General features: G+C 36.2%; 1 protein-coding gene across 1 annotated transcript; it reads right to left on the bottom strand.

Annotated features, from left to right (window-relative positions):
* Positions 1-9366: 9366 nt before the first annotated feature.
* On the bottom strand, positions 9367-13931 carry LOC149200879 (putative serine/threonine-protein kinase PBL9). The gene is made up of 6 exons (XM_089402811.1): positions 13369-13931; positions 11426-11744; positions 11102-11237; positions 10492-10634; positions 10245-10368; positions 9367-10066 (listed from the first exon to the last, which is right to left on the bottom strand). Exons 3-6 carry the CDS (start codon positions 11184-11186, stop codon positions 9642-9644), a joined length of 777 nt encoding a protein of 258 aa, XP_089258937.1. The 5' UTR covers positions 11187-11237; positions 11426-11744; positions 13369-13931; the 3' UTR covers positions 9367-9641.
* Between the last annotated feature and the right edge of the window lie 10043 nt (positions 13932-23974).

The following is a 23974-nucleotide window of genomic DNA, read 5'->3' as shown; positions in this document are numbered from 1 at the left end:
GAACTGCTACTCCCTTTGCCTACTGGAATCACTCGTTCTGGCAAGCTAAATTTTTCTGCCAACCTACACAAAAAAATCAGTTTGCCCAAGCAATTCACACTACCTAGCTTAGGCTTTGTGTAACCCCCAAAAATTCATCCTACTGCTCCCTCTGAACAACGAATTTTTGCTTCTGAGCTCCCCCGTCTAATCAAAATCGCTCTGATACCATGTGAAAATTTCACCACTGGAAATTTTATTGCAGCAACTGGAAATTATTCTTCTAACTATAAATTAATTAACAGTTTATTTGGTAAATATCGAATAAATCACACTGCAATCTTTGCAAATAAAAATATTGCAGAAGATAAACTAGAAAATAAGAAAATACTAGCGCACACACATAAAAATATGACACGGTTCTTTTGGACTAAAGTCCCTGGAAAAACCCAACTTGGGAAACCGAGGTAGCAGTTGAGGGTTTTTATTATTAAGCAACAGTGAAATAATCTGAGTACAATCTGGATGCCAAAAACTAGCAATCCATAGCAAGAAAATCTGGCCAAAATTATCTGAGAGAATTTCCCCTCCTCCACAAGCAATCCGAGCCCCAACACAACTCGGCTTTAGAAACTCGTCCTCCTGGACCCCTTGCACAGGCCTCTACGTAATGCTTGCACAAACCTCTGACATCCAGCCCAGAACAACCTCTGATTAAGTCGTTATGCCTGACTCTGCTACTGGAAATGCTTCTCCGACCTTCTAGAAGACTTTCCCAACCTCTGGATGCTAAATTGATTTCCCTACTGCTAAATCGAATTGCCCTCTGAAGCTCACTGGGAATAACTCGGCCTCTTGTTGTTGCCTCTCCAAAACTAGAAAACTTACTCCATATCACAGTCCATGCCCCTCTCTGCCTCTCCTTCCCTTCATTAGCTCGAACTCTTCTGGAAAATGTTGTTGCTCTCTGGAGATTCAAAGTGCCTAAGGAAATCGATCTCAAGTGTCTCAAGTGTGTTTTCCCATCTACCTATCAACTTCTGCTTATAATCTTACTGTGAGACTCCAACAGCGAAAATTAAATCTTAATCAATGGCTGAGATTATTTCCTAAACGATCCGTGTGAGTTTCTAGATGATTCACACCTTTCTCAATTAATATTGATTAATTAACCTTTTTTCCTAAGTTTAGACTCAAGAAATATTTAAAAATAAGCTAACAATCTAATTGAAACACTTCTAGATGGAATTTCCATAAACGATTTCTAGGTTATGGAGAACTCTTGTGTTTTAGCATCTCCACAAAGTTTTGAGACTAGAACACCTCCAATGCTACAAAACTAACAGTCACCAATCAATGCCCAATGAAAATTTGTTGTGTTGCCACACCCTTCATTGTCATACAATCCACTTGGCAGCCAATGCAATCCTTTAGTCATGAATGACAGTCAACCCAAGACCTTCCTTTTCTCTAGCAATGCTGCAAATGTCCAAGGAAACTGGTGTTAGGCCTTTTCCCCTTGATTTCTCCGCAGAAAAGAATGTAGAGTAGGTTCTAACTTCTTATACCCCGAGTCTGAAAGGAAGAGACAAGAAGAATAGCAAACATGTCTAGCTGCAACAATTCTGTCCAAGAGTGAATTTAACATTGCACCCCCATTCTGGCCCAACATATGCACATAGGGTTAGCATATCTGCCTTTGCACAAACTCTAATGTATAACTATCTGAACAAGGAACATATATTCTAGATGACACCTAATCAACTAAGTCAAGCTTTGAACACTTGAAATTTCTCCCATATTGAACTCGGGCACATCACCACTAAAGGTACCTTTGCATCTCCTTCTCCATAGGAAGGGAAGCCCAAAGAATAGCACTCTACAAACCTCCGCCCTACTTCTTGTTCATCTAGTTATCTCCAAAAATAGCACCCTTCAACCTCAAAAGACCCAAAAATAAGATAAAAATTTGTGTCTCAAACCCATTCTCAATTGTAGTCTCCTCTTTATGACAAATTAAACATGACCTTTCAATCCCAATCTATGCAGCCTAGCATTAGTCAGTAGACTCAAATGAATTATCATCCACACTATTACTCACGATTCTAAAGAGTTCCTGATCTTCCACATGGATTGAGGATGCTTGAGCCACCTTTTCTCAGAACCCTGTAGTTTTCTTCTTCGCTGCATAAAGCTTCCTTGTATTATATCTAATGAAGATTTATCATTACTCCATCTCCATGCTTTCCAAATGGGGCCCAGAACGACTTTCTACATTTTAAACTCTAAATATATACAATATAAGTCTTTTGCACAACTTTAAGAAAGTGATCTTATTTGCAGCTACCATCAAATGGGACCAAGTAAATGGCCCCCAATCTTCGCCGGTCAGCGAGTTCTTGTGCCATAAATCTCCCTCTTGTACCATAAATCTCCCTGCACATATGAAAACATTTTTTATACAACTAGAAATGTCTCCTCCATATGCCTTCTTGGTGTTTGAAAAGTCTAAAAGGATCTCGCTGCTATATCCCATGCATATTGCAGTCTCTGAAATTCCTGATTAAGTTCTTCACCTGTCAAGCTTTACAAATTCATTTTAGATATGCTGAACTATTAACATTGAAGGAAACCACCCATAACATCACAGGTCCAAAATGGCCCCTTTAATCCATTCACATGTGAGGCAGTCACCAATTATGCCTGCTGAGAATCCGTTGTGTTGCTTCACTTTTCATTGCCATAACAGTCCACTTGGCATCCAATGCAATCATTTCGGCCTGAATACTAGTCAGCCCAAGACCTTACTTTTCTCTAGCAATGTTGAAAATGCTCAATGCAACTGGTGGTAGGCCTTTTCCCCCTTGTTTTCTCCACAGAAAAGAGTGTAGAGTGGATTCTAGCTTCTCATTCCCCAAGTCTGAAAGGAAGAGACAAGAAGAACAGGAAACCAGAAAAGAGTGTAGAGTGGATTCTAGCTTCTCATTCCCCAAGTCTGAAAGGAAGAGACAAGAAGAACGGGAAACATATCTAGCAGCAACATTCCTGTCCAAAACTGATTTACTAGCCAGTGGTATGTCCCGGTACAACCACCCTTGAAGTCTATTTTCAAACTTAACTAGCACCCAGTTCCATCTCCCTGGCTTGCGAGGCCTTAATATCAAAAGGAATGCCTAAACAGATGATAATTTGCCCTAGTTGGATAACTTTCCATGGCCTTGTTAAACAATCGACATTCCTGTTATCCAATAACAATTACTTCCATTTTTTCCTCCCTTCTCACTGCACCTCTGGCTTTAGCAAAAATGTCCAAACAATTAAGAGCCCCTTTCACCATCTCTTGAGTTAAATCTAACCACTGAATTATTTGCAAGTGAACTTTGAGAAGTTGTGTACCTTTTTCCATAGAAATACCACTAATCTGATCCATGATACCTCCAAAGTGCAGCCAAGAACAACTACCACTATCTCACACAAAAAAAGTGTCAATGGACAACCTTGATGACAGGAAATTTGCAAGGGGATTGAATCGAAAAAATAAAGATTCATTAGAATTAGGATGCCTGTCATAATGGTCATGTTAGGACCTCTGTAAAAATTGTTGTTAGTATTTAAGTTTGTGTGTTGTCCATGTAAGAGAATAAGGACAAGTTGGTCATGTACAAGGGTGATAGGTTGAAAGCCACTAAGAATATCAAAAGTCAATAATTTATAAATTGAAGGAACTGAAGGGCATGAATGTAAATGGTGACTTCTCCTACTTTCATTTCACAAATAAAATTCCACTCTTAACTTTTCTCTGCATATTGTGATCCTGTGTGATGTTTTGTTTCATTTATGACAAAATGGTACCGGAGCAGTCCATCAAGTTGGTTTGCGGGAGATATCCAGTTCAGGACATACGGGGAAATGTTGCAAATGAACCAAACAATGAATGGACACCAATAGCAAACCCTTTGTGCTGTAAAATTAAAAAATGCTATGCTCGGGGGAGAAATGTCAGGCGAGAATGGAGAAAAATGCTGAAGAGAAATGCATGGGAAAGAGAACATACAGAACTAGTGATGGTCATGTTTAACTGAAAAAATTCGTGAAGGCCATCTTCATTGTGGGTAGCCGAAAAAGTTTGTTGGTCGGCGCAAGGTGGAGAAAATTAGAAATGCAGTGCGCGTTGGACCCTGCAGAAGAAGCACGGCACGTGGACAGGAAGAGCAACATGTAAAAAGCCCAAAAGCTACCGTGGTAGGCCCGATTTGGCCATGGGCTCGGATAACAATAAGTTAAAGAGGATTAGCTACTCGTGTGAGAGCCACATCACTAAAAGAGGGATTGTAAAAAGCGAGAGAAGGATCTGGCCCAAAAGAATCAATATAACTTTGCGAATGAGGATGAGAATGAGAAAAAAGACGAGGCATTTGTGTTTTGTCCCTCATAAGATGGTGTTAGGATTGCGTCTCGACAAGGATGACATCATGGAATAAGGATGCATAAACCCCAAGGATACATCCCAAACTGACTTTATGTTTTACCACCACAGGCTACGCTGAGCACAGGCAGGATGATGATCAACTAACGTTGGCTAGGAGAAGAATAACAATGATGATATTGCACAACTACATGTACGAGGCATAGATGTTACTGCACGCTATAAGTGTAGGTACCGAGGATAGGTACAAAGCATGGGCATCATGTAAGATGGTGTTAGGATTGCGTCTTGACAAGGATGACATCATGGAATAAGTATGCATAAACCCCAAGGATACATCCCAAACTGACTTGATGTTTTACCACCACAGGCTACGCTGAGCACAGGCAGGATGATGATCAACTAACGCTGGCTAGGAGAAGAATAACAATGATGATATTGCACAACTACATGTACGAGGCAAAGATGTTAGTGCAGGTACCGAGGATAGGTACAAAGCATGGGCATCATGTAAAGGCACAGGTGGTACAGATTCGGGTATAGGTTCAAGACTGAGGTGACTTCTTTCAGTTCCACAGGAACAACTCAGACTGGCAAAAGAATCAACAGCACTTTGTTCTAGTGTTTAGCTGCCTCGGAAGGGATGCTTTTTGTAAGCCAGCATATGCGATCATTGAGTGGGGTGTTAGACTTAGGATGTTTGTCCTTTATTGTTGCCTTAGCACAATTGTAAGTATCGTTGGAATATTAAAGCATAAGTGATGTCCTTGAAGTGAATATGAATAAGTTTTGTTGGTTTGTTTTTTCTAATTAAGATATTTGAGTTCAGGTTTAGTTTTTGTTTGTTTGTTTTTTTTTAATTAAGATATTTGAGTTCAGGTTTAGTTCATTTATGGAAGCATTTTTAATGATCTAATTATTGGTAAGATGTTAATTTTAGGATTGTGCACAGCTGGGATGTTTGGGATAGTTTAATTTCCCAAAATAATTTTTATTCTTAACCTTTCTCCATAAAATTTAAACTTAAATCTAACTAATCTGCACCGAATGAGTAAGTGAATAAAAATAAATTAATTACATAAAAATACAAGAAGATGCTAAAAAGTCACCCAGCATATCAAGAATAACGGTAAATTAGGTTATAAATTGAAGGCCATGAATGTAAACGGTAACTTTCCAACTCCTTATTTCACAAATAAAATTTCATTCTATCGTTTCTCTGCATATTTGAGATCCTGTGCAATTGTTTGCTTATTTTTTGACAAGAAAAAATACTAGAAACTTCAGCAGATGCATTGGCGGAGTGTTCGATCAAACATTGTCCATGTTGGATTTCATCATAGATCCATGAGGGATACCTTCCAGATCTGTGGCGGAGTGTTCGATCAAACATTGTCCATGTTGGATTTCATCATAGATCCATGAGGGATACCTTCCAGATCTGTGGCGGAGTGTTCGATCAAACATTGTCCATGTTGGATTTCATCATAGATCCATGAGGGATACCTTCCAGATCTGTCCAGGATCTTTTAAAGAGTTTGGATCTATTTAGGATCGATCATGGATCCTCTCGAGATTTGATCAACTATACTATAGGCCTTTAACGAGATGTCCCAAGTGTTAGTCCCTACATTAAAAAGAGTGAATGAGACCTGGTAGAATGAGGGGAGATGATAGGAGATGATATATATGATAAAACAGGGGCAAAATGCTAATTGAACTTTTTAATTACATTGCTTGAGGACACCAGGGCGGGCCTTGCTTCCACTATTCATCAGAGCAACTAAAGGGTTCCTGGCTTCAACTTGATATACACAGAGTTGTTACACCAATAGTGAGGTGCATCGGCAGCCTTGTAGCTTTATATAATAGAGATGTTATCACATTTGTTAAGTGTTTAACAATTAGTTGTTGACTTCAAAAAAAAATATAATATTTATGAGAAATGATAGTAATACTATATGTGATTCAGCTATAGATATAAATAAAATTAAAAATCTTAAATCTTAATATATATATATATATGAAATATAGAGAGATTTGATATGTACACTTAATATAAAAATGGTTATATACTTAATATAAAAATGGTTATATAAGTTTTAAAGATACAGAGAGTGAGATACTATATATATATAAAAGTTATGTTCCACCAAGTCTTTGAGATAGGGGAGCATGAGAGTGGGGAGATGCATAAGGGGAATGTGTGGGAGCATCCCCAAATTTTAGGTCAATTCATGTGAGATGGAGATTATCAAAGGCCCTAGTATAGGGGTCCCTATCTCTAAAATTATAAAATAATAATGAAAAAATTCTAATAATAACAATTCATCCCATGCAAGCTCGTCATTGTGCAATCTGGTGGAAAAATATAACCTTGCCAACCCTAAGATCCTGAAAGCTGTTAAGCCTACTAAATTTTGAATTGGATATGAAATTTTGCTTTCTCCATACAAAGTCCGATAAAGTTAGAACCACTCTCAAACATCTTGAAACAATTAATGGTAATGTTAAAAATTTAAGGCTTTCACTTTAAGAATTTAATATTACCATTAATTACCAAGGTCACAAACTCCACATAGCTCTATCCCCTATCTTTATTCTATCGCAAAGGGTTGTTGGACAAAAATTCCAAGGGGGGGGGTGTGGTTGGTGAAACACGTCCCCCACACCGGGGAAATGTTTCCCCATGTGTTTCCTTGAGTTCCCCAAAAGGGGAACGTGAAGAAATGTTTTCCCAAACACCCCCACCCCCAAAACATTAGAAATGTGGGGGGGTGCACCCCCCATCCAAACGTATGCATCCTCTTGGAACACTCAATATAAGTACTATGAAGATGATATTTACATAGAACACCAATATCGTTCTCTCCCTGTGCACTTAGATCCATGTTAAATGATCAAAAAAATTAGATTTCAATAGATTTGATCCCTCTTACTGTTTAATAAATCCAGAGTTAAAATGGATCTATATTGGTCCTAGAAACAATGTCACTATTAAAAAAAAAAAAAATTAACTAGATACCACCTTCAATCAAACCCTATATTAAATCATTAAAAATGAGATTATCAAACCCAATGGATTTTATAGCCATGGATGGTATAAAAAGTAGACCATATGGATTCTAGTTGTTGTACAAGGCAGTTAGTTCTACAATAGCAACACTAAATTATAGTACAATCAGTTTCATCATTCAATTTTGTGAATTTTTTTTTACCATTGTAAATGTGATGTGTATATGTAAATATATAGGGAGAGAAATAAACTTATATATTTGATCATTCAATTTGTGAATTTCTTTTTTATCATTATATTATAAATGTGATGTGTATATAGTAATAAACTTATTGATACACACGCTCGTTCCTACCATTTTGGTCCCTTGTGCAAATCTTTCCTTCTTTCTTCCCAAATCAATCAATCAAGTCCTTTGATAAGCACCAATTCCAACTTTAGGCCTTAGTACTTACTATGATTATTTTGGCCTGAAAAATTACTCGCCTTAGAACTAATGAAGTCCCCCCAGTTTGATAGTACACTCATTAATTCCACCATTATTAGTTTTTTCCTTAATGTTGTCCTCGAACTAGACCAACAAACAGCCCCTCAATTCCCTAATTTAAATACTTAGATGTGTACCTCAATTTGAGGTCCAACTGGCATTCTTTAAATACAAGAAGTTGCTTTAAACATTCTCTTTCCTTATAACTGGCTCTATGTTGGTTAATTCACTCACTTCCTTGCGGATTCATTTGATAACTAACAATAATTTTATTTAACTATAACTGACTCAGAAAAGCTCTAGTGTTTATTGACCTAATAACACCCTATGCAAATGTTCCACACGATGCATCTTCAACCTTGTGGAATTGGCTGGTGAGGACCAGTCCTACATAATATACTAATACCCATCAGATGCATAGCTAGAAAATGAAAATTTTAAATTCATATGAATTGGTGTTATCTTTCCATTTGTGTAAATGATCAATTTTTTATAACTCGTTTTCAATAAATGGTGTCGGTTATAATTAGATTAAAAAATTTATATCAACGAGTTTAAGCAGACTGATTAGGAACAAACACAGAAGAGTCAATCGCCATTAATTTCGGAATCGACATTCTTTGTGCTGACCCTTTCTCAATTTGAATTTTGGGCTTTGTTACATCTTAAAGATGTAGCACCCATTATAAGTGAAATGGAAGATCATGCTAATGGTTATACAGTTTCAATCTTTGCTTATGTAAATCATAAACCAATGATTATTACGCTTGTTCCTTATGATTGAAACTTAAAACACGAACTAAAGGAGGCAAAAGGTAAGCTTTATTCCGTCTTCAAAATAGACAATTAAAACTAATTGGTATAAATAGTTGCTATAATCGATTAAATTATCCATGGATGTTGCCAGTGAAAGCAGTTTGTTGTTAATTTCCACAATGCCTGCCAGTAACACGTTCACCCCTTGTGGTCTGGCACACCTCCACAACAAGGATGTTCATTGCAGATGGAACCAGGTACAACTCCTAGGCAACTTTGGCAGAACAGATACCTACCAGTCATGGCTGCTTGTGAGACATATCTACCACATGGTAATATCTTATAGATCAAATAGATAGCACTTGCTGGTGTTCATCGGAACATTTTCAAACAAACAAAATCTCCATGCGTGAAGAACGATATGGAGAAATTCATAACAAGGTATAGGCAGTGTGAAGTTGCTATGACGTTTAAATAGTAGGTGAGAAATTATGGAATATGATAGCAATTCCTATGACGTCCATGTCACACAGGTCTCCTGCTACAGGGCTACTTCCCGTTAGCTAGGACAATGCTAACCTTAATTCTAAATCTGCTTGTTTTGCTAGCCATACCATAGCAGTTCAGATGCTATGAAACATATACAACAGTGTATTGGTGATATAAAACCTTTACAACCATATTTTAATCTTTCACCAGCTATATTCATAATCTGTACTATGCTGCAAAATTTTCATATTCAAAAAATAATGAATACTTTGTGTTCTAGGATGTCTTTTCCTGTCCTAAATTTTAATTAATACATATCTAATAGATGATTATGTCAGTAAATAGAGGTATCAAGCCTCTAAGAGACAGATGAAGAACTAACAAATTACAAACACATTAAACTTTATTACCATCCATACTCTGTTGCTATCCTTACGCTGACTTGACTTTGGTGGTTGTTGATATCAAAGAAGCGGGGAAGCCCCTGGTCATGGATAACCGGACAAAGAATGCTTAGTGTTCTTATGTTGTGCGTTAGCATGTCTGTTCACATCAGCAATTGACTGTTTCTTTCCAGATTGCTCATTTTGAGAATTCCTTGGTGTGTTGGTTCTCTGCAACTCTTCTAATGTTTCAACCACATCATCCATGTCAGGCCTAAATTTTGCTTCTGTACAAAGGCACTGATAAGCAACCGTTGCCACTTTTTGGGCACTCTTCATTGAATACTGACCCTCCAATCGGGTGTCCATAATACGAAACCATTTATTTTTATTATTCAAGTAAGGCTTAGCCCATTCCACTAGATTCTGCTCACCAACAATACGGTTCTTATCTAAAGCACGACGGCCTGATAGCAATTCCAGTAAGACAACTCCATAGCTGTACACGTCACTTTTGGTTGTCAGATGACCTGTCAAAAAACATTACCATTTGGAAAAGAAGTCAATAATAATTTACATAAACTTGATGTATATTTATGAAAACAGGAAATGGAAAGCATCTTCCTGCGTCAAATTCAGTAAACTACGTATAATTGTCAATACTAACATACTTAATGCCTAAAAGCCTCTGAAGTTAGACCTAGTCACCTGTTGCTACGTACTCAGGAGCAGCATAACCATGAGTTCCCATGATCCTTGTAGAGACATGTGTTTTATCACCAGTTGGTCCATCCTTGGCAAGGCCAAAGTCAGAAAGTTTGGCATTGTAGTGCTGCAATGACCAGGTGGAAAAAATGAAACACAAACATGATTGAAATTACTCCATGATAAGAAAAATCAGACAATTGGAAGTAATACTTCGGTTGCAAAATAGCGGCAATGAAATTTAACATACTGAATCAAGAAGGATATTGGATGTCTTGAAATCACGATATATTACTTGCTTTTCTTTACTGTGTAGAAAAGCAAGCCCTTTGGCAGCTCCAATGGCTACTTTCATTCTTATAGCCCAAGAAAGGGGTTGATAGCTAGAACCTCCTGGAACATAAGAAATGATAAGAACATTCGATCCATATCATCCACCTAAATAACTTGGTTGACAACTTGACACTCATATCTCAAGGATGAACCAAACAATGAATTTTTGCATCCCTGACCAACAGTACAAAGAGATATCTATTCACTTGTGGCAGGTGATACGTTTCGAGAGAGTTAACAACTGAACATCGAATTTAAATACTGATCACCTATAAGCGGCTAAAAAATTGAGATGAGCAAGTTACAACTTTGACCAAATTCAAGCTTGAGCAGAGCGTTGTCTCAAAATTGTCAATGAGTTAACTAATAAACCTAAAGATGAATACTGCCAAAACATACAAATAGATGAAGCTGTGATTGACCAAATTCAAATGGCTAATGTGATTAATTTTGATGCCACGGTAAGCAACATCTGTCTCAACCTGGCAGGACACTCATGAAGAAGCGATATTGAGTAAAGTACTCACTTCTAAAGAGTTGATTCTCCAAACTCCCTTTGGAGAGAAACTCGTAGACTAACAGACGATGATCATCTTCCGTGCAGTATCCCATGAGCTTCACAAGATTTGGGTGGTGAAGTTGACCCAGATAATTCACTTCTGCCTATTCACATGCCAAAAGTAAAATAAGCCATGCCCTAAAAATAAACTGAAGTTATATTTTTCTGTCTTTTAATCTAGTTCAGACTTCGGTAGATGTACCTTGAGAATGATTTTTGCTAAAGTCAAAATTCAGGTCAAAATCAAGAAACGATTCTGTACTGTAAAAGTCCATGCCAAATGAGTACTTACCAACCATTCACTATGACCTTGCAAACTATCCTGGTTTACATACCCATGCCTGGTTTGGCTGCCATGGTTCCTTGTTCATCAATCCATCCCTTGAAAACACAACCAAAGCCTCCTTCCCCTACAAGACTGTCTGGACGGAAGTTCCTTGTAGCGCTTTTCAGCAGGTTAAAGTTGAAAACCCTCAGATTGGCTGAAGGCAGAATTTGACCTTCAGATGTCAGATTTGACGAGTTACTTCCATCTGTCCTAGTGCTGACAGAGGACATGCTTTGAGAAGTAGTAGAGGATATGACATCTCTGCTGGTAGACTTTGAGATTCCTGCAACAAATTATAGTACAAATTAATACAGCCTGCTGACAAAAGGTATGTGTGGATGTCATCCGGAAGGAAACCCATCTGACTTAACAGAAAAAATGATACAGTGGCATCAGCACGACTTGAGGTAGAAAGTAGGTCACTTTGACCAAAAACTATATGCTTGCCAGTAACATCTCATGTTAAAGGATAGTGTTAAGTAGAATAAAGGACAGTCGTAAAGACTGACACACATCTAGGTTTACATTCCTATGTCACTGAGTATGATCTTGTGCATGCAACTAAGATGAATTCATGGAATTTATAATATCATTGGTTGGAAATTGCCACCCAGTAACCCCTACCCCTAACAACAAATCCAGTTCAACTATTCCTCAATTCATGGTTTCAGATATATTTATAGAATATGTAATTATTTCTGTTTGTAGTTTATTACCCTGTCTACAACATCGAAATTTGTATTTCACAGATTTTTTATTTGAGTTGGAAAAATGCAGAGCTCAAAAGCAGTTATAATGCTTACTAGGTGACTGATCATCACATGGTTTGAAATGTCCACCCAGGTCACTTACTATTATAACAAATTATAACATAAGTCAATATAACCTGTCTACAAAAGTCTCTGGAGATGTCATCACAGAAGAAAACCCAACTGGCTGAACATAAATTCCAATATAGGGCAGAGCATGGGGTGGAAGCCAGTTAAACTTTCACAAAAAATGGCCTACTTGTCAGCCGCATCCCATATTAAAAGACATTGTGTTCAATGTAACAAAGAGCGTGCTAAGGCTCAATAGCTACCCAAGTTCTCAATCCTATGGCATTGAGGGTGATGTTGTGTATGCAACTGAGATAAGTCTACGGGATTTATATTATCACTGGAGAATTGTCATCAATTAACCTGTGCCCCCTACCACTAACCCGCTTCAACTACACTCCAAATTTACAGTTTCAAGCCTATTTTTATTAGGCACGTGATTATCTTTGCACACAGTTAATTATATGTTTACAGCATTCTAATTTGTGTTCCATATGTTTTTAGATCAGTGCTCAAATGTAAGTCTATGCCGATTAGGTACCCAGGGAAAGATGTATGGAATCTGGATGCCTTTTGAATTTTCGATCATCAAGGTTTCTCCATTTAAGCTTTCCATCCATAACAGTCCGAGTGATCTAGGGTGGAGCAATCTCCAAACCAACCTTCCCGAATCCCAACAAGATCACAGTCCATCCATTTAAGCTTCCCGCCATAGCAATCCTAGTAACCTGGGTGGAGCAGTCTCGAAATTACCCTTCCCTAAAGGATCAAACAAAGTTACTCTAGAGGGAAGGGGTTTTGAACTGCGGAAGCCCATAAGTCCATTAGTCCGTCTTTGTGTACCATGAACAAAGGATGACCAGCTCATTACAAACGGAAATAATGATATTGCAATCAAATGCAATGAATTCCGAAAACAACTTCAGAACAAAACGACTTCCAAAAAAGGTATCTTCCGTGACATATAAACTCCATTTTGCACAGAGGATGAAAAAAAATATATGGGTTTGCTGAACAGTATTATGGGTATTCTAAAGACCATAATTCTCAGACAATACAAGGCTTGAAATAGTGCAAGTTTGAGCTTACCAGATGATGATGAGCTGAATTGAAATGAAGACTTCTCAGCTTTGTCCACAAGAGCCTTCTCAGCCTTTTTCACAAAAGATACCAAACAATTGCCCATCAAATCACCCACAAAAAGAAAACTAGTTGGAAGCCTTTCAGACCCACATTTACAGCGACCATCAAGCTTGGTATTTCATATTAGATGTGAGGAACAACAGTCGATATGAGGAACTAAAATGAGATTAAACATCAGAACCACTTGGAGCCGTGTTTCACCATTCATTGCCGTAGACTCAATGGCCGATTGCAATGAAGGTAGGCAAAATTATCAAACAAACAATAATGAGATAGGACCATGTCCTACACAGAGCAAATCCCCAGACCTGATTTTCTCATCTTGCTTCCTCCAAGACCCTAATAACAGTCGTGTTGTTTCCCAACGCCTTGAAAGTCTTTGCAAGTCTACTTGTGAATAGATATCCTGGTTTGAGAGTGACCTGGGCAGACTATCAAAGTCAAGAGAGAATGTAGTTGCCTTGTGACTTTGTAAATTCATTTTCTAAAAATCAGTAGCGATTAAAATTTGTACTGCAAAATGTTTAAAATTATATAAGATATTAATGATTGAAACTTGAATGAAAATCAGAGAGTGAAATTTCAACTTTTTCACTGGCCGAGATGATTAAGGGTTATAATAACAAAATTGCCTTGAATTTCGGATTTACTGTAAAGTTATGCTTGAGATTTTGTCAACAAATGAAATATTGATTTGGGATTGCGATTGTACATCCCAATACAAATATTGCTAAAATGGTGGAACCGTAAAAAGATGAAAAATGAAACCAGCGAAACTACTTCCCAACTCGCTAATAAGACGCGAGAAAAGTTCAGGTGGGGTCTATCATCTAGTTATCCCAACCAGCACTTTATCGGAGGTAAGTTATAGCCTTCAAACGTGCAGGTACATTCCTCGTTTTTGTATCCCTCGGAGTCAGGTCAGGGTCCCGCCACAGGCCTCTGTTCATGGCAATAGTACCGAGCACCTCCTCAGGATCAAGGCGAGAGATAGACTGACCATTTTTTATTCTATTTGAAAACGTGTTTTTCTGTACCAAGTATTGGTAGAACTGCATATCAGTCGCACATTGGAGGTTGAAATTTTCTCCTCTTTGTATCTGGCCTTCTCTTTCTCTGTATGCAGCCTTCATTTTGTAAGTTTGGCTTGTCTTATTGTGTGGAAAATAAAAATTATACCATTATTAAATGCTTTTATAATTATAAAATTAATATATTATTTAGCAATTGTTTTTAGTGAAAATTGATGATGTATTTGTTATAATATTGTTCCAAATTGATGATGTATTTGTTATAATATTGTTCCTAATTTTAAATTGATGATGTATTTGTTATAATATTGCTCCTAATTGTATTGTGATGTTTTATTTATTTTTAATATTTGTTTATTAATTTTATTTAAAATTATGTAGATAAGATAAGATAATTATATTTATTTTATTTTGAAGGTGAATCACACTTGCTAGTTCGAAACGTGTCGATAAATGAATTTTGATGTGATTATCGCCAACAACTTTGTTGATTAAATTGATATAGATCATAGCAGCCTAAATTCAATAATTGTATTTATGTCCAACAAATGACCATAAAGTAGGTCAAAGGGACTATTAAGTACAATGATGTTCATAAAATGCAGGAGAACCAAGCGGTCTCCTATAAAAAAAAATACAATGCATGAATATAAAATGGACTATGCAGGAACATAAAAGATACAATGTACGGAATGCCTCGTCGGAGAAGATCTAGGGGCTAATGGGTCTGAGGATCAAACTCATCTCTCCTAACATCTGAGGCTAGCTGAAGAAAACTGAAGAAAAAAAAATCCACAAAGTTTGTTGGCCTAATGAAGGGTCAGTGGGAGGTGCGGATTGTCCACTAACTCGTTGTCTAGGGGAGTTTGCACACTGTTGAGGTCTAGAGGACCTAGTCCGTCTCCCAAGGACGGATCTGAGACGGTTTCGTTGCTGAGGTCTCATGTGGCAAGGTGAGGTCCCATGGATCCTCACTGGTCTAGAATATAGATATTAAACGGTATCAATCGTTCTCTTTGTGCCCATGTTTGAAGGTAGTACCCTAAAAAATGTTGTGATCCTCTGTGTGGGGTCTGGTCTGATGGGGGGTTGAAGAATATGCGATCGGAACCTGAGAGTCTCCTGCATATATAGGGCCAGACATCTCTGATCGAAATACCTCAAAAAGTCTATGAGGGTCTGAGAGTCTCTGAACAAGCAATGGAACCTTCCTCTGACCTCATACTAGATAGGGCATCCAAAAATGAAGTGCACCTCAGTCTCTACTTCTTTTAAATGACATACCTGGCAGATTTTGTCTGGTCTTTCAATCTGGTGGTCCGTCTCTACCCGAAATCTATGAGAACCTACTCTGAATTGGCCTAGAGGAATGCGAAGAGCATGCATCCAGTGGTGAAACATATACTGGGGTCGAATAATGAGCCTGTCTCTCAACTCCAAGAAGTGTTCAACGTAGAAGGCCATCTTTGGGCGCAAACTTCTCGGAGGATTGACCCAGGTGACTTGGACGAACTGCCTGTAGATGTCCTCCCTGATGGTCTTGTTCAACTCTTGTCTAGTAGGTATAAGGTGACCAAGAGCATCCAAGGAATATCGAAAAGGAGCGAGATGATCCAACTGAATGCCCACTGATTCTGAGAGAACTGAAACTCCTATAAACCAGCATCTAGCCCGACCCGAGGGAGTAGAACGAGCAATAGTCTTAGAAGAGCAATATGCCAAGTAAGGGTAATAGTCCCTACTCTTTATCGAGTCTGCAAATCCCCAAACATGATGCAAGAATGAGACCAAACCGAAGATTGTCTCAAGCTGAAAGGGCTGAGCTCCAAACTCTGCAAGGAGGATGTAGAGATTAGCCATTGTTTTCAGTGAGAATTGGTGATTTATTTGTAATAATATTGTTCCTAATTTATTCTGTAGTTTAATTAATAGATGTTTAAGTTGTTTTTAATAGTTTTTTGGTTAATTTTATTCAAAATTTAATAGAGATTTTTCAGAATTACAAGTTAGAGTTGTGTAATCATTAAAATGTTTTACGACTTTTCAAGGCATTGGTATTGAATTCATTTATACATTAAAAATAACTCCAAAAATATCTAGAAAATTAAACCTATAACCTTTTAATAACAAAAGTATTTTAATAACAAAAACTTAACCAACTAAATTAACTTTTAAACCTCTTTAAAATTAAATTTTGTTAAAAAAATGTATAATTATTCTTATCTTAAACAATGAAAAACTTGAAAAAACCATATGCGAAATTGCTCCTTTTGAGTTTAATCAGATCTAATATACCTAGAAAAAACCTCTACTTAACTATTCTGAATATCGATCGCTTTTTTAAATATAACTTTAATATTTAAAAATAAAATTAATAATTTTGATTAATAATATAATCAAAATTATTAAGAATAAATTTTAATGATTAAAATTAAGAAAAACCTTAATTCTTTGAATCTTTTCTTTCACCATTTTTATAATATTTCAAAATATTCTTATTCTTATTTTCTATTAGCATTCATGTACCCCTTCACTATTTTTTATTATCATTGAAGTACCACCTTGCATTATTTCTATTATCATTGAAGTACCACCTTGCATTATTTCTATTATCATTCAAATCTGACCTAGCATTAGAATTCTAACATTAAAATTCATCCCAATATCATTTTGTATAAAAAAATCCAACAATAAAAAGATAATACGACCTAGCATTAGAATTCTAACTTTAAAATTCATCCAAATATCATTTTGTATAAAAATTCCAACAATAAAAAGTTCATATTGATGATGGCAATTTTATTGATATAATATTAAATAGGTTATGAAATTTATATGTTTGATTGTTTCTTATTTTTTTTCAGCATTTTTTTTATATTTATTTATAAATGTATATGAATATTAAAAATTAAATATATAATTTATATAAATTAATTTTTTATACATTTTTATTTATGGAATAAATTATCTTTAAAAATATTAAAATTTATATAAAATAAAATATTATAATTGAAGTTATTTTCAATATGAGAAACATTATAATTTTTTAATTAAATTTGTAAATAAAGATTTATATTTAAAGAATAATTTATTTATTTAGTAATTTTTATTTAAAATTCATTTAAAAAAATTATTTGAAATTTATTTTATTTTTCTTTCTATTAGAAATTATATATTCTTTGTATGGGTGAGAAGAAGATACATGGGAAGGAGTGATGGGCCAATGTCATTCAAAACAATAAGTGGAGAAGATGTATCATGCCCTCATTGATCAGCCTAATATGCAATATTTTACAAAGGACATTATAGTACACTTAATTATGAAGCGTGCAAGTTAAGGGACACTCCATTAACTCAACCTCATAATTGTCAACCTTCATTTGCTTGCTCCTAGTTGTTTCAAATCATTACTCCAGTCCTCATCATGATGGATGCAACTCTCTTCTTATCACATTATGCCTACAACATGGACATTCTTTCAGTATTTTACCACACGACTAAATCCTACGAGGTTGACAGTGTTTGTTTCCTTCCACTTATAGGCATTGTTTCCTAGTTCTAGGCATGGCTCTCAAAAGGACAAGCTCAGAATTAGCCCCCAGTTCTCCATTCCCTATCCTCTTCACGGCATGGGTTGCATACCTCTTATCCTTCTGCTTTGTTATCCCAAACATATCTTCTACTTCCAATTTCATCCATGACTAGGCAGCAAGCTCAATGTTGCAAGGGTAGTGGTGGCCATGGAGCTCTAGGTGGTTTGAGAGCTACGTATTGCATTGAATCCTCAACACATTGGTTTCATGATCAAACTCCACATGATATTCAACAAGAGTTGTAGAAGGCTAAGGTTGAGATCGCTCAAGAACGAGGTAGTCATTTTGACTCTGAGATTATCACTAACATTGCAACTTGGATCCCCGACATCGACCACAATCACAACTAGTACAACCAATACCTCTGCACTATTGATCTATTTTAGCACGTGAAATATTTGTTGGGAAAAATCTTGCTTGAGAGGAATAATGCAAAGGATGATATCCTTCTTATGTTGGATGACATGATATTACAGTTGTGGGACTTAAGCCACCATATGTAGCCAATTTGAGCCATCCTTGTCCCAGGAACAATAGGTTAAGCAGAAACCACCCCAATAGAGGCGATTCTCTCAAAATCTTCTTAATTTTTGCATGGTATTTATGTTTGTGCCTTATTTATCTCTTAGTTTGAGTTTATCTAGTAGCTCAAGACAATATAGGCATCTAAAGACTCCATGTCATTTTTTAGCCGTGCAACTATTTTTTGTGATATTTTGAATTTGAAATTTTGTAAGGCAAAAAAATTGATACATAACCAATGATCTGATTTCCACTAGCAGTTAAAAAAGAATACATACATCAAGTTATTGCAAATATAACTATTTTGAATAATTAATGAAATTAACTTCGCCCAAAATATTTATTTTATTCTTTTTTCTCACTATTGTATTAATATTATGAAATATTATCTCACAACTAAGCACTTACTAAAGGTATTAAGTTTTTCATAAAAATGAAAAAATCACCTTAAAATTTTAGTGTAAATATTTTGGATATCTCTAAACCGATTAAAAAACAAATAACATAATTTTTAAAATGAATCATTCACAAAATAATTAATATTTACTTTGAATTTTTTAAATAAATCATTTAAAAAGTAGTCTTAGACCACTAGCAACGTAGAGTTCATTAGGTTTTTCTTTTAATTGGCCTCCTCATTTCCAATCCTTTTTTGGATGTTGGGGTCAAGAACTCTATCCTAGTCATTGTTTATTTGAAGTAGTATGTCTTGACAATGCATGCATTGTCGTCAGGAGTCTGGGGGCAGGGGTCCTCAGGGTTGACTGCGAACCCAAGCCTAAGCCTAGGATGTTGCAACCATTTTCCACTTTGCCACTCCCCCTAAAATACAAGAAGAAATCTGCCAACTTGAAGCATTGATCACTAGTGACCGATAAGCCTATTCTGACTCAGAAATTCAAGTTGAGGTAGCCAATTAGGTTCCCGACCCTAGACACACTAGGGGAAGACGGGGCAGGGGTCCTCAGTGTTGACTACAAGCCCGAGCCCAAGCCTAGGATGTTGCAACCATTTTCCACTTTGCCACTCCCCCTGAAATGCAAGAAGAAATCTGCCAACTTGAAGCCTTGACCACCAGTGACCGACAAGCCTATTATGACTTAGAAATTCAAGTTGAGGTAGCCAATTAAGTTCCTGACCCTAGACACGCTAGGGGAAGACGAAGCCAATAACTAAAATCCATCACCCTTCATTGGTAGATGAAGGCACTCTTGGGCAAGGTCCTAAAGGAGAAACATGAAGATTGCAATGATATAATCTCTTTTCTGAATGAATCAAGCATGTGCAATGTTACCAATGCTCCTACCTTACTAGTTTGGATGCTCGGCTTGCTCACCTTGAAAGCCATCTACAATGTGAACTAAAACCTCATGCGCCAGATGGAAAAAACACTCAAGACCCGACCCTAGTCACTTCAGTGTACTCTTGATGTTATGCTTCACCAATTGGCTATTGTTTTCTACTTTATATAGTCCAGTCTTTGGTAGTTGCCATAAATTTTTTAGTGTTAGTTGTTATCATTTTATATTATTTGAACTCTGACCAATAGTTAACAGATCTCGTTTCCCTTGAAATAGACTAAGAGTGAACATTGCATAAATAGTAATATTTTTTTGTGAGTATATGAAGAAATTTTAAATCACTACAATTCAATTAAAAAAATAAAAACAATTAAAAAATATTTAATAAAATGTTTAAATTAATATTAAAAAATAAAGTTTTTTATTTAAAAAAATAATAATTTCAAAATTATAAACATGTTGATGATAGTAGTGGTGGTTATAATTTATTAAGAACAATTTTATTTATCACATTTTAATAGGAAAGAATTTTTTTTTAATTTATTTATATATTTAAACATTTTTATACGAATATTTCTAAACTATTAATATTTTAATAAAGATATTTCTAAACTACTAATAAAAAAAATACACTATTAAAATTTTATTAATGAAAAAAAAAATTGAATGGAAATGTTGAAAATAATTGAAAAAAAGAAGAAGATAATTTTCATCATTTATCTTTTTAATATCACAAAAATAACAATTTATTTATATCATAAAAGTAGATATTTCTTTAAACTAACAATATAGGTGCTTTCCAGCGAAGTATGGTAGAGATGTTGTAATGTCCTATCATGTCATGTTTAATATTTTTCACTAGGTAAATTTACATAAAAATACAAATAAAAATAGAATTAAAATTAAATTAAATAAACTATTAATTAAAATAAAATAGTTATTTTAACGTTGACATTTTTTGGATTTGAATGTAATATTTTAAAATATAATATAATATTTTTTTTTTTGTTTTTGAGTCGAGGGGCTCATTCTACAACCCAATATGAGGGTGATGTGTAATTCCCTCTGCTCAACCTAGAGTTGACATGTGTCATCTTAAAATAAAAATAAAATATTCCCTAATAAAAAAGCAATGTTCGTTATAATAAAAAATAAAAATGAATATGATATGCATTTTGTTAGGTCCCTATAATATTAGTGTAGCCCCTTTATTGTTATTGTTAATGTAGGCCCCTATTGTTATTGTTGTGTCCATGTAGCCCCCATAATGTTATTGTTGTGCCCCATAGAAGCCCACTATTAACATTGTTGTGTCCTTACATTATTATTGTTATGTGGGCTCTAATTATATTGTGACCCTTAGACTCCTATATATATGAAGGGGGACTTATCATTTGAATCATCCAAGAATTGTTCATTTATGTGACATAAAGGAATTTGCCCCCTCAAAGAGGCTAGTTTTCAAGTCGTTGAGTTATCTTTCTATTTTGTGATTTGGTTGCATAACAGTTGGTATCAGAGCTTTGGATTCTAAGGTTTCGCTGCTTCAAATAGGTCATCTTGGCATTTTTGCTATAATTTTTTTATACAAAGCTTCAAAAGAGGAAATTTTGACCACATGGAGAAGGAACCTTATTGAACGTCGTATAGAAATTTCAGATCTTTGTTTGCTATATTTTCTGAGATATGGTCCAAAGATCTTAGGATTTCTGCATGTTCCAAAATTTAGTCTCAAACAGGCAACCTAAGGAAAATTATCATAAATTTATCTTCAAGCATCATATTTGAATTTCATAAAAAGTTACAGAAATTAAACGGACTTTATTTTCTCGTGTATCGATTTCAGGGCCAAAAGCTGAAAAAGGCACACATGAGTTTCTGTACAAATTTGCTCTATTGAACCAGTCCATAATTAGGTCATTGTGGGAGACTTGGAATAACTTTATCTTTAAGAACCCAATCTTTGTATGACTTGTGGCATTGGAAAGACAACTCAAAGGGCTACCACAAAACAAAATTTTAGACCTTGGGAGGCAAAATTTGCAGTGTAACACCCTCCTCCCATATTTACCCAAGTTAATCGGTTTTTTGGGGTAAACATGTGATGAGAGGCTACTACAATCTAATTGAACTCCCCATGTATAGTTAAGGAAGTGGAATCAACACAACACAACCAATCTAACCTTCTACACCTGCCACAAAACCTACAAGAGCCAACCAACCCTTCCAGGTGATCAACACCTTAGAAAACTTGAAACTTCACTGCCTTAGAGCCTTAGTCACTCCCACGACATGGGCATGCATGAGACTGGGGCCCTCCAGTCACTCTCATAGCATGGGCATGCAAGTTTGGGGTCTTTTTCAGCTAATTATGAGCTTGCGACTCCATATATTGTGTCATTTTTTCAGGGTCAGGACTCATGCCAATGCCCGGAACTCCATGAAACCTTCAGGAATGAAAAGTAACATCGAGACAACGATACAAATGCAAATATTTGAACAAATACTTGACTGGACCCCTATTAGCCTTGACAAGCATTTTGTCAAACATGTCACGAATATGCAATCTACAGGTCATAACAACGTAAATGAGCATAGGGGTCTCATACTTATCTGATAACAACTAAGAAGAATTGATGCCTCATCACATTAGTTGCAATATCATCTATTAGGTCATATACTCATTGTTCATTCATTTATCAACCAAAACATGATGAGATCCATACATCATAACTATCATAAATCATGCTCATAACGAGCATATAACCAACATGAATAACAAGGATACAACAACCATAAATACCACATATGTACCAGTGCATTTACAGATGAAATACCAAGGATAAGGAACTCTTATTAATGAATGCATAAGCCAACCAGGTTTGGGACTTCCATGTACCACCCGACCATAGATTAGTTGAACCAAATCTTTCTTTCAACCAATCACCCCCTTGCCATATTCCAAGTATGAAAGTGGGACTCATAACCAAAATAAACCAGGACTTCCCAAGGCTAAACCACCTCACCCTCATCAATAGAACTAGGATTTACCATGGTCCTCACCGAGTCACTAGGCCCTGAACAATAAACATACAATATCAGGCTTTACCGCAATCCCCATGGAATCGCTACGCCATAAACAAGCATGGATGCCACCGAATTTCTCCACCTACACCGTGAGAAATTTTCCTGTCTCCTAGTCTCTAGGATTTACCACAATCCACACTTGATCACTAGGCCCTAACCGAGACTCCATCCTCCATGCTTTACCATATATCCCATCCTAGGATTCCTAGGCCTAATGGAGAGCACCCACCTCTAGGATTTACCATATATCCCGACATTCACTGGTCGAGGATTCGTAGGCACACAGTGCCTAGCTTTACGATAACCCTCAATCTGGTTTAGGGGTTATTGGGACAGTGGCTTTACCGCAATCCATGGTCTGGTTTAGGGATAACTAGGCCATGTGTTCTTTCTTTCAAATACCACCTCACTCAATTTTGACTCCATCCGGCAATCCAGCTCAACCAAAACATGAGAACCCATCACACCATGGCTATCTAGAAATGGCAAGGCTAGGATGAAAAACACTGTCCCACTTCGAAAAACTCATGCCATTGACAGCAAGAGAACACAAGAACACACATGCATAACCATGCATGCCTAAACTAGTAAGGAAATCATACATGCAAATAGATACCTGCAAATAACCTCGTTGTAGCTTCTTGATCTTGCTCTTCCTTGCTTGATATGTGTTTCCTATTGCCTTCTTTGCTTTCCTTGATCAAATGTTGAAGTGTTCCAAGAAAAATCTAAGTGTCCAAGAGAGAGAGAGAGAGAGAATAGAGATAGAACTCCAAAATTGAACTAATAAAAGTCTATGAATTGATCCTCAGAAGCCTTTTTATCAATGAGGCATCTATTTTCTTCAATTTTCCATTATTTTCTTTCATTTTCCTCCTCACATGTATCTTGTGACCCTTCACCTTCCTTTTCTCCTAATTTCCTTTATTTTCATAAATAAATGCCAATTAATGCCTCATGCCTTTCCAAAGCATTTTCCTTTGCCAATTTCCTTTAGCCATAATAACCGAAATGAACA

This window comes from Pinus tabuliformis, chromosome 2_1, assembly GCF_031772625.1.
Source record: "Pinus tabuliformis cultivar Carrire ecotype Pingquan chromosome 2_1, CPIR1, whole genome shotgun sequence".
In the NCBI taxonomy this organism is placed as follows: domain Eukaryota; kingdom Viridiplantae; phylum Streptophyta; class Pinopsida; order Pinales; family Pinaceae; genus Pinus; species Pinus tabuliformis.
Note: the sequence above shows the minus strand (reverse complement) of the source record. Positions and strands in the feature narration are given on the sequence as shown.